Here is a 12,560-nt window from a genome sequence, read left to right as displayed (position 1 = left end):
TGTGTGTTAGCACTTGACAGAGATGGTAAATACCTACCTCCCCTTAGCCCCTGTCCACTCACTATATCTAAATACTTGGCAGAAGTAGATGAGAAAGATAAATAGAGAGGTTCCAGGGATTGGAGAGAAGAAAATGTGGGCCCAAATAATCTACACATTGTTGTAGGCAGGTCTGAAGATGGAGATTAAAAGGTAGCCAAAGACTAGAATTCTAGGACCTGAACAGGAGAAGCTAATAGTCCAGCCATCACACTAATTTTAACTATTTTCTGCCTACTGCAAGTGTCACCAGGTCCATTGACTGTGATAGGTTACAGTTGTTCCCTGCTTTCTGATCTCTCCTCCGTGTGCTCAGGTAATCACTGTGGTGTTAGTGGGTCTTCATAAATCCTCCCTGGTCCTGAACACGGCACATTTATCAAGCACCTGTCCATCCACCTGCCTCCCAGGCTATGGTTCTGACCATGGAGCAGAAGCCCCATGTAGTTGGTGTTCCCTCCGTACTGCTCACTGGAGAATTCGACTCCTTACTGACGTTTGGCCATTGCCTTTCTTCTTCACTAATGATAATGTTTTGGGTCCTGTGGTAGGGCAATTCTCAGATGTAAGCTAAAAAATACATATGTATTTAGAAAGCTTGTGGAAGGCAGCCCTTACACACATATTACCTGATCAGAAGTGAATGCCTATTGACTTAAAGATCCTCATTAGTGAAAGGTTCTAATCAAAACAGTTTTTATATTTATTTATTTATTTATTTATTTATTTATTTATTTATTTATCAAAACAGTTTTTAAATATAGTAACACAGGTAGACTGAGTTTGGGAGCCAAGAATGTAACTGTGGAAAGGAATTACTGCAGAGAGGGCTTCCAGAATATCTAAATTAGGAATAATAGAGAAGATTTCTAAAACATGTCATATTTAAAATATTTAAATCATTTTAATCACATGGAAGTGATTTCTAAGTAGTTATGATTTAATATCTAAATCATCATGTTAGCAGTTAATGGAGATCATAATATGAGTATCATACAATTTGGATTTACTATCACAAGAAAAAGTATATCGCTATTACTAAGCTATGTTTCAGTTTTTTAATAACAGATACAAAGACTCATAAAATAAGACTTTCATTGCAGACAACATTGGCTTATCCTATTTCATATATAAATTACTCGGATGATTAAGCCATTGTTACATAAAGGCAAAGAGCAAGAGTTAAATGATTGATAAAGAAGGAGAAAGTCCAGATATTCTAAGGAAATAGAGTAAAAAAATAAATACCAGGTTTTTATGATAAGTTTATACTTTTATTGGTAATTTGTACTTTTTTTGGTATAAATCTTTGAGTTGAATTTACCTTATGATAGAGTTTTAGGTTTATTATCGTATATGTTAAAAGTTTCCTAGCCATCTCACTAGATCATGGGTTTATTTTGTATGTGTTATAAATTTACAGCCATGAAAAATACAAGTATTTTAATAAGAACTAGAAAATAGGAAAGTGTTTTCACATGCATGTGTACGTATGATTTGCTTTACTTAGTTTCTGGCATATGTGTGTATTCATAAATAATCATCTTAGTTATTGCATTTGTTACAATTAAGCAATGAAACACATCAGTAGTAGTAATCATGAGATAATCACATCTCTAGTGTAATTAGCAGGTATAGGACACAGCCAAGGATCGCTAATGCCTTAGAGTGTGATTATATTATGATGAGTATACCCTGTAGGTTGCCTAATTTCCATTGTGAAATGTGTACTTTTTTTGTAATGAGGCTGTTTTAAAAATGAACTCTTCTCTTTATGAAATATATATTAATAGTCATGCTTTTCAATAATCAATACCACTTACATAGATTTCAACAGTTGTTGTTTTTTTCCTGTGTTCCATATTCTTTTGGTTTTTCTTGCAGTATATCTGTCAATATCTAAAGATATGTGACAGATTAATTAGTAACCCAAATGTCTTATCCAACTTATAGAAGTTTGTAAAGATTAAACTTCAACAGAGAAAAAAACCATACTAAAGAGTAACTGATTTCATTGGCATTTTGGCGATATACATCTGCTCTAAACACAGATAGGCATTACCTATTTTTAATAACTTGAATATTGTAGCATGTTTTGATTTTTTTCCCCCCGCCAAGCCAGATGGGTGTATATCTGAAAACCAGTATTAAAAAATGTTGATAACATTTGTTGCTATACCTTTTTAGTATTGCTAAAAGTATTTAGTATTTTAGTATTGCTTGCCAATCACTTTGTTGGAATCACCTGACCAATTTAAAAGCTCCCGCCCCTCAACAGAATCAAATGACTGATTGGCTGACTTAACATTACTTCTGTGTATCTTTGAATGATGCTCTTACAAGGTTAAAGACTTTAGTGGATACAATGGGATTGCTGAAAATGAAAACAAATGCCTTCTTTGGTAAATGATTATTTCTGTTCAAGGTGTCAGGGCCTCCAGTACTAACCTACGCTTCTCTCTGTGTGTCCCTCAGTGCAACAGTGACTACGTGCCTGTGTGTGGCTCCAATGGGGAGAGCTACCAGAATGAGTGCTACTTGCGGCAGGCTGCATGCAAACAGCAGAGCGAGATTCTTGTGGTGTCTGAAGGGTCATGCGCCACAGGTACGTGTGTGATCCCAAGGACTCCCTGAAACCTTGGGAAACTGTGTCTTGCTTTTTCTATTATCTCCAGATAAATAATTCAGACTATATACTGGCTGGATAAGCCTCATTCTTTTGTACAAAGCATACATTATCCTTATTTTGTCTTTTTTTTTACATTTCAAATCACTTCTGGAAGAAAAAGAAAATCTGCCATAAGGATGTTGATTTTAATGCATATGTTATTTAATGAAATGCAGACAGTTGAATAATATAATTAGAAGTCTAGATTTATTGCCCAAGTCCCAAATATAGAGAAACCTATCTACTCACAAAAAAGGTTGGTCGGTTTGTTTTGAACAACAGCATCGTCTGCTGGAGGGCAGTTTTGCAGATCTGGGTTTGAAAATAAAAATGTGGGTGACCTCCGCAGCACTATAAAATATTATTCTTAACCATTTAGATGATTATATTGAAGAATGTATTTGTGAGGGACATCTATCCTTTCTAACACAGTCAGCCTGGGATTCCACAAAGCTCTTTTAAGTTGTCTTTACCAAGAGTGCTCTGAAGGGAGTGAGGAAGAAGAGTGAGTTTCTCAGGTTTTCCTTTCGTGTGCAGTGATTGTTAGAGCTGAACAGTATTACAGGAAGAACAATAAACAAGGGCAACAAAGCCCAGCTTGAGAGAGTAATGCTTTAAAATAACAGCTGAGTTTACAGATTAGGCTTGACACATTAAAATCACATATATTACAGACTTTAGTGTCCGTGATAGCTGTCTTTAATGGCACACAAGCATCTTTCTAGAAAGTCATAATTTCCGAAGAATTGGATGGCATAAGCATGTCAGGGAAAATTATAATAACCCAAAGTAGGAACTTCCTTCAAAAGTGAAAAGACAAAATAGTGCCAAGAAAAAAAAATCTAATTTATTGGAAAGATAACAAGTGTTAGATAACACATATTTTTCGGATAACAGGTATTAGTGTTCCAGGGAACCATGTTAATAGTCACATGTAGATGAGGCGGGTTGGAAGACAAGCAAAGAGGAAGGCTTGTATTCTTTAAAGATTATCTTAAGCCTATTGATTATTAGTAATCGATAGTGTTCCAGATGTTACCAGTGATTAATTAAGTTCCTAAGAACTCGCAGAAAAGAATGGTATTATTATTCACAGATGATGATGTAGGCCTTTGTTTTGGTTTTGATTTTTAAGTAGTCTTTTATATGATTCTTTGCCTCGTGAACTAAATGTCCTTGCTGGTGCCCCACTTGCTTCTGATTTGCTAACGCAAAGGGATCACTGCCACTCCATTTGTCTGAAAAATAATGAATGAAAATGACAGTAACAGGGGAGAGTCAGTGGACTTGCTTCCCCGGTGGGGAGGGAGGAGGACCAGCATTCTGCTCTCAAAGTAAAAATGGGGGAAACAGAAAGAGAAGGAGCAAACTAGTTATAAAAAATCAATCTGCCATACCCTTGGAGAAGAACACTTAAAGTGAGATGTAAAGACAAATTGCATAGGGAAAAATAATGGAAACACTCTAAGAAACCAAGAATGATGGAGGCCAACTCCAGGGAGTACTGAGGAAAGGTTCGCCTATTCCAAGATCACATAGGATACCAGCCTGTCACTGACGTAGCCAAATTCTCCGCTGGCAGTTGTCATAATAAAGAGTTATGAAGTTATGGTAAGGCTAATAGTATTTGGTACCAAAATCTCTCTTTCTTACTTGCCAACTTCCAGGTTCTTGTAGGCTCAGGCACTCACATTCTCCTGATTTATTCAAGACTTTACATTCTAGTCCCTAATGTGTTATTTGCACTATGAAAATACATACATAGCCAACTAGAACATTGAACCACAATTGAGTGATCCATACCTAGCTGATTCACATACTTAGATTTCTGTAGGATTGATTTAGTAAAAGCCAGTTTTACTGAATGTGTGTCCTATTGACTTGTAAATCTAAAAGGATTTTGAGCTGAATAATGATAGAGGAACCAAAGTAATTTTGATTAGCTGGGTCCGACTGTAAATAAATTAGAGTTCTGACGTTTGAACCAAAAGAAATTCTCATTCTTTTCTTTGCAGATTTTTCCATTTATCTTTTAATGCTATTTGACACTGAATAAAGATGGCAAATTGTGATCTCTAGGAATAAAAGACAGTAGAAAATATAACTTTGTTATATTTCATTGAATTTACAAATCTTTTTTTTTTTGTTCCCAAATGGTTTCCGATTGGGCAGTCTGCTCAACAGCCTCAATGTCAACTTCACTTTTTTGTGTTATAAGAAATGCATTAACGAGGCGTTCAGACTCTTAGATTCAAAAGCATGACTTCTTTAGGTGTCTCACCAGTAAGACTTCAGTAGGCTACGTATTTATCTTATACTAAAGAAACCATTAAAGCTTCCCATCACTATCTCATAATGATGTGTTGGACTTGTGATTATTTTTTTTCACTATCACTTCTTTCTTTCCTACTTACTTAATTTGGGTCACATCAAACAAAATTGTCTTAAGAGCTATGCCCTTTGACTTTTTAGAAAGATACACGAGAAAGACAAGCCAGTATACTACTACCATTTTTTTTTTCTTTTCCCAAGCCATTATGTACTTATTAGAATATCCATAGATGAATAGGCTAAATGTTTATTCAGAATCTTAATTTTTATGTTCTAGACACAGTGATAAGCATTTAAAATATGCTATTGTGCTGTAAGCCTCAAAATAACCCAATGAGATAGACATCACTATATTCATTGAATAGAGGACAGATAAGCTTAGGAAGCTTATGTAACATTCCTTATGTTGTCAAATGAGTAACTTTCGGAGGTTTGAATCTGTAAGGTTTTATGTATTTCCTCTTACATGCATATAAGTATAAAAAGCTGAACAAGACATGGTTCTTGATTTACAGTCTTAGAAAGAAAAGAGAAACTATACACATTCAACTAAACCTTGTGGAATGTATTAGTGTTATCATAGTACGACCTGCTAGCCTCTGATGATTGTAAGTGATACTAAATTAAGCTTTCAAATTAATCAAAATAAATTTAGTTAAAATTTTAGCAGTGAAATTATACAAATATTGACCATTAATGCATTGTCCTGTCCAAAAGTGATGGTTCCATGAGTTAGGGTTACCAGTTCAGTTAACAGGACCATTCTTTTTTTTTTTTTTTAAAGATTTTATTTATTTTATTCATAGAGACAGAGAGAGAGAGAGAGAGAGAGAGAGAGAGAGAGAGAGAGGCAGAGACACAGGCAGAGGGAGAAGCAGGCATTATACAGAGAGCCCGATGTGGGACTCAATCCAGGGCCTCCAGGATCACGCCCTGGGCTGCAGGTGGTGCTAAACCGCTGCGCCACCGGGGCTGCCCTAACAGGACCATTCTATTAGGGTGACAAATGCTTCAGCTTCAGCCTTTCTTGATCTGTTATCATTAAACGGTGAAGGCATATGATCAACATCCTTCTTTGATTATACATTTACTAAGTAGGGTTTTTATTTTAACTTGTTTTACCAATTAGATTGCCTTAAGAAAAGAATCTGCTGGCCTGATCTGTTAGACCCTGTGAATTTAGTTAATATGAGTCTCCACGAAGACATATTATTTAAATTACTGCTCCGTCTTGACACTGCTAATGCCTAGCATGATGGCAAGCATGACTGTTGGGGAGGCAACCACTCTTCTATATGTCAGCCTTCTATGGATTTTCATATGCCCTATCATTTTTTATGCCATGCCTCTCATAAACTGTCATGGAGGCAAACAAGTAGAAGTAATGGGTTTTTGCTTTATTTTGTTTTTTAAATTGGACTAAAGCATCAAACACAAATTCATTGTGGTGGCATTTGGTATAGTTCTTGAATCCTGGTTGAGATTTTAGTGTGAGATGAGAGCATTTCAGACAGAAAATATCAATATTAGTCTGATTCCCCAATATTAACATTAAAAATACAGAACAAAATGTATTTAGAATGAAAAGAAGTGGAGAGGCAGAAAGAAGATGATGTCTACACTTAATAGGTGGAACCAGTTGGAAACTCAACGGTCTTGACTCCCAACTAGAAAACTGGGTGTCTCTGGGAACTAAGTTGTCTGAAACAGACAACTTTGACCGACTGCAATTACGTAGGAAGGAGGGGAGAGAAGAAATGAAGTAAGAGAATGCAGGAGGGTACTGGCTTTTTCTGCCAACATCACTTAGAGTTTATCCAATTTTAAGCACAAAAACAAAAATTAATCTCACTCTTCTATTGATTTCAAAAATGAAGTATGTTGGTGGTGGCAGATAAACTCCTCCACAATTGTGGTATTTGGAAAACATATTAGCAATCATATAAAAAGATAATCATCTATGAATTGTTTTTCTTTTTGTGTGTATGTGATTTACAATAATATAGGCCTTAATTATGAGTTTATTTGCCACATGTCTAAGCCTGTTTAATTTCTGAATCTCACTGTTATAAGCATTTCATTTTCAATTTTTTTTTTTTGTCAATGGCACAAAATTCATCCTGGTTAAAGTAAAAATATGAGAGATTTTACATAATCAATTTTAGAATATAATAATCAAAATAGGATATAATATCAGTTAGATAATAGTTTTTTTACAAAGTTTAAGAATGAAAATAATAATTTATTTTATAAGTTATATTATACAAATTAAATAAAATCGATGTGAATATGTATTTTCAGAATAAATAGTAATCATTTTCTCCATTATATTACTGTCTTAATAAAGGAAGTAAACATGAACTAAATAAAGTCATAAATAGTTTTTGAATATGTTTTTCAAACAAAACCAAAGTATTTCTTTTCTCCCCCTAGATGCAGGATCAGGATCTGGAGATGGAGGTAAGGTTTGCCTTTTTATATATTTGAAGAATTATTTGTGGATGTTATTTATGTATATTTACTTATGTATTTACCATTATAGATTTCTGAGACAAATTCATATTTTGCATTTTAGAAAAGAGGCAAATGAAAAAGTAGCATTCTACTTATTAAGTAAATGTATATACCATGAAAAGTAAAATATTTATGAATCTTACTTAAGAACTTTGTCATCTAATATTTTTTATTAGTTTATTTATTGTTTGTGCCCTACTTTTCTTTGAGATAGATATGCATGTCAAACTTCTTAACAGAAGCTTCCAAGATCATTTGGCAGAGCAGAAAGAATTCTTGAAGAAATCACTTAAATACAGAGATTTAAAGCATATAGCAGCGCCCTAAATTGCCAGGTACTGGTATTAACACATATCATGTAAACAAGGTCTTAATTACCAAATCAATAATTTGAAATGGAAAGCTTTCTTTTCATAAAAGAAAATAAGAATGATAAACAGAATTTAAGACAATGAAATTAATTCACTATATTACTTCTTTGATTAATTTATATTTATTTTTACTAAAGCAAAACATATTTTTAACATTAAATTGTGTGTTTAGGGAGACATAGAAGATAAAAGAGGCAGAAACTTTTAAAATTTGGTCTGAGGTACTGCCAAATAAGACTTTATTTATGAATTGAATCTTAATTGTAAATCCCAAAATGCTTTTTCAAATGAAATTCAAAGTTCCACCTTTATGCACAGCAAGAAAACAAAATTAGATAAAATTTCAACAAAAGTAATAAAAAGAATGAACGAAGACCTACATTCTTAAGGCCTTGCTTAAGTTGTATAAAATGATCAAATGTATGATTCTAAGTAAATTTTAGTTTTTAAAAGCAGAATTTTATAAAAGATAAAGAAAAGAAGGCCTTGGGTTCAGGAAAGATCTGACTTATCACACTTTATTATCTAGTTTGGACAATATTCCAAAGATTTACCAAGTTGCTTTATGTAATGAAAGGCTTAACTAGCTTAAATAAGCAATACCCAGAGAACACAATTACAGCAAAATATTGGAGCACAGTTTTTCCCATAAAGACTGAGACTGAACAGGAGTCAAGATTTAGTACCATGAGAGCATGAAATTTATTTCAATGTCACATGTCATGGGACAGTCATTTGATGTTAGGACAGTCATTCACACGTCTAAGAAACTGTTTTCCTGCCAACCCTCTGGCTGATTAATATAGTATTCTTAAGAAAGCTTCTCTAGCTGTTTGAAAAGAAGAGCTTAATAGAACAAATTAAATCTTAAAGAGAAAAAGAAAGGAAAAAAGAGAGTTGCTTGAGTAGCTGTTTCACCATTGGAATATTAAAGAATTCATCAATTTTAAAAGAGTTGCTTTTGGGGCGCCTGGTTAAGCATCTGTCTGCCTTCAGCTCTGTTCCCGATCCCAGGGTTCCCTGCTCAGCGGGGAGTCAGCTTCTCCCTCTCCCTCTGCCTACCACTCCCCCTGCTTGTGTGCCCGCGCTTGCTTGCACACACTCTATCTCTCTCTCTCTGTGAAATAAATAAATAAAATCTTTTTTTAAAAAAATGCTGATTTTGGAAGGAAGTAGTTACTATGCAAAACCCTGTTTATTTCCCAGATACATTTAATCTTTATATATAGATTACCTAATTTTGCATATATTATGTTGAGTTTCAACGTTTCACTATTCATGCAACAAGTCTTGTTAATTTTTTAGCATCTTCAAAAACAAAACAAGCTAGACGAGATCGGGTGGGTTCAGGGTGGTATGGCCGTAGACCAAAACAAGCTAGAACACAGAAAATCTTCATTGCTCTTTCTATTAAAATGTAATGATATACTGTTTTATGTTTGAGTCCCCTATCATATCATATATAATCTCTTCATTTTAATTTATTTTTTAAGAAGACATAGTTTATATCTCAGACACTGGCTTCCAGCTTTCATTCATTATAATTAGCTCATGCAAGTGAAAATGAAGTCAACTTCACTCTTCCTTGTTGCATTCTGTATTGAAATTTGGGGTTTATTAAGTTATCCAGGGATCTAAATAAGGTAATATTTTAGGAGATAATTTTGATGTCAAGGATATGTTTATAACTTGAACTTTATACGTAAGTTGGAAACCACTTTCCTTTTCTTATTCTCTTCTCCTGTTTGCTTTTTACCCTTCCTTTCAACTATAGGTACTTTATAGTAACTTCGAGGAAAAACAAAGCAACTTCTTAAAAATCATTGCTTTAGAAAAAGAGAAGAACATATAACCCACTTAATTTTGAGTTGTACTCTTTAAATAGTAGTTGTTCTGAAAGTTGTGATAATGAATATTTATTCCTACTACATAAACTATTTTTTTTAATCAGAGACAAAACAATTTTTTAACTAAATTCCTTTTTTTCTAGTCTTTGTCTTACATTGCTCTGAAATACTAACGATTTTAATTTTCGTTAATTTTTTAGTCTATTATCATAAGGTGCCAAAAAAGCTGAATAACTATAACCTAAAAACCTAGTTTAACCTGAAGAATTACAATTCACATATCCAGTGGATTGTACATAACCTATATTTGACTTACCACCTCTGTTGTACAGAGGATGAACTTGCCTCTGTATTTTGATAGTGCCTATTACCAAGGTATCAGAGGAGCCAGAATCAGTTTCCTTTGAATTAACCAGAAGTGATTAAATTACCTGTGATTGTTTGGTTAATCCATCAATCCTAGCTAGTGATTGTTCTAACTGGTCTCTGTAGGATATATTCTCAATAATGTGTATTTAGTTAATAATTGGGGCATCTTTGTAAGTACTTTGGGTGGTTAATTATTATTTTTCTAATTTCTTTTAACAAAAGTTAACATAATTCCCAAATGGAATGCATTGATCTGAATAGTGAAGTGAACAAATTTATTTACAAAACACATTGTATGTATGGCTATTGTAAATGATATCATTAAACCTCCAAATCTAAAATCACTTCAAAATACATTAATTTATTACTTTTTAAAAAACTGTCCAGTATTTTTCAAATTAATGAATTTTATATTAGCAATGAAGATTAGACCTGATTACTTTAAAATAAGTTTATCCCATTTGCACAAGGGCATATCCGTCATTTACTGCATTTGAGAGAACATTTTTACTACAATATGAAAGAGATTTAAAGGTTTCATGACGTTGGTTAGTTCACATTTTATAAGGAGTTTTAAAATTTTTATCTATTGATCTAAATAATTCAAGGGGCTAATGTAATTTAGATAAAATGCATTTAATGATCTACAAATGTATGTTCACTTATAAGGGTAGTCTGTAGTGTAGTAAGAAATATTGCATGCAAATCCTAAAGGTTGGCTTTTCCCATGTCAATGACTGTAACCTCTTCGTGTTTAAGGAAACTCTTTAATATAAAAAAATAATTTTGTATTATTAGTTTTGAACATCAGACTTGTTGTTTTCATACAAAAAGTTGGAAGGGCATCTACTTCAAAGACCCTTTCCTGATAGACTCGCACTTGAAAAAAAAAATCAGGATAAACTATACTTAACTATAAATGTGTCCTATAGGAAGGTAATGTGTGGTAACATGGGGACCAAATTCCAAAGAATTTCAGAACATAGTTGAAAGGAAAGAGTTGGTGTTTTAAGTACTTTTATATATGGAGATTTAATGTTGTAAATAAGAAAACGGGTCTGTGTAGGAGGGATAATAACATCTTATCCACCCACAGACTTCCTTAAGCAACAAATACTGCAGCAAGTAAGAAAGTATTAAAGAAACCTCCTCTCAAAATCCAGAGATGTGTGGGTGGTTAAAGGATAATTTTTAACCCCTGCTTTCCTCTCAAGGTCTTTTAATCATATTATGAAGACAACACTATGAATATTTTCCATTATTCTCTTTTTAAAATATTTCTGGACTGATTAGACTTTTGATAGGCTCCCAAAAACAAAAAATAAGTCCAGTAAAATGAAAATTATATTTTAATTATTAAAATAATTATGAATGTATTATCTTGCTATGGGTCTAAGAAAATCCACAATTAAATTTTAATAACATCTTATGGGAAGTTGTATGATAACATCTATAAAAATGAAATGTCTCTAAGGCATACAGCATAGGTACAATGGGTATATTTTCATCTCATGAGGTAAAAGGAAGCACTGGGCCTTATACAACTTATATAATCACATAGTTTTAAGAGAATTATTTAATAGATGAATATTAGATATGTACAGTGAGAAATCAAATTTATATCCATTATTAGTATAAAAACTGATTTTTTAATACCCAGGTAATTGTTGTGTTAACTTCACTATGTGAAACCAGTTATGATATATTTTTATTTAATGTAGAATTGCCCTATGGTATTACTCAGATGTCCATAATTAGGACACACACTTTATATACATTTTGGGTAGAGCAAGAGATGTTTACATTGCAATGAATTTTAGACCCTAGGATGCTGTTTCTGATTATGTGGATTGCTAAAAACTAGCAAACAGTATTGTAAGAAGTTTGAGAACTAAGAAATTATTTTTTAAAAATCCTTATGTTTCTTATCTGAACTTGATGATATTCAGGAATTTGGTTGAATTGAACAAGCCTAATAAAACATACGTATTGTATTGTGGTAAGGTTTCTGCAGCTGTAACAAGGACTACGACACATTTTTTTTTTTTTTTTTTTTTTTTTTTTTTTTTTTTACTCTCAAGAGGATTACATGTAAATTCTCTTCTCAGCACACAATGGGAAGAATTATGATTCTAATTATCAAAAGAAAAATAATCCCCTGCAGAAATAAAATGTTGAATATACTGTAAATAACAAAGAGCTGAATATTTATTTCATAAAACATTCTTATATAAGGCTAAGTAAATTTTCTCTTACTCATTGCTGTACACATTCCCTTTCCTGACCTCAGTTTGTACCTTCTCTACCTTACTGTCGTGGTAAAGTTCTAGCAAACGCGATATGCCTCACCATGCATTTTCTCCATGACAGCCAAAGCCTGACAGGCATCAGTTGTAAGCAGGTTCAGCTAAAATACTGACT

The 12,560-nt window shown here is 33.1% G+C and overlaps 1 protein-coding gene across 1 annotated transcript in view; it reads left to right on the top strand.

Moving 5' to 3' along the window:
* Nucleotides 1-12,560, top strand: part of TMEFF2 (transmembrane protein with EGF like and two follistatin like domains 2) — a 220,706-nt gene that overhangs the window by 8,614 nt on the left and 199,532 nt on the right. The window contains exons 3-4 of the mRNA XM_055345631.1: nucleotides 2,515-2,644; nucleotides 7,472-7,498. Coding sequence (XP_055201606.1) covers nucleotides 2,515-2,644; nucleotides 7,472-7,498 — 157 coding nt within the window. The remainder of the gene's footprint in view (nucleotides 1-2,514; nucleotides 2,645-7,471; nucleotides 7,499-12,560) is intronic.

The sequence above is a fragment of the Nyctereutes procyonoides genome, unplaced genomic scaffold (genome assembly GCF_905146905.1).
Source record: "Nyctereutes procyonoides isolate TBG_1078 unplaced genomic scaffold, NYPRO_anot_genome, whole genome shotgun sequence".
NCBI classification, from domain to species: Eukaryota; Metazoa; Chordata; class Mammalia; order Carnivora; family Canidae; genus Nyctereutes; species Nyctereutes procyonoides.
This window is presented reverse-complemented; position numbering and strand designations above follow the sequence as displayed.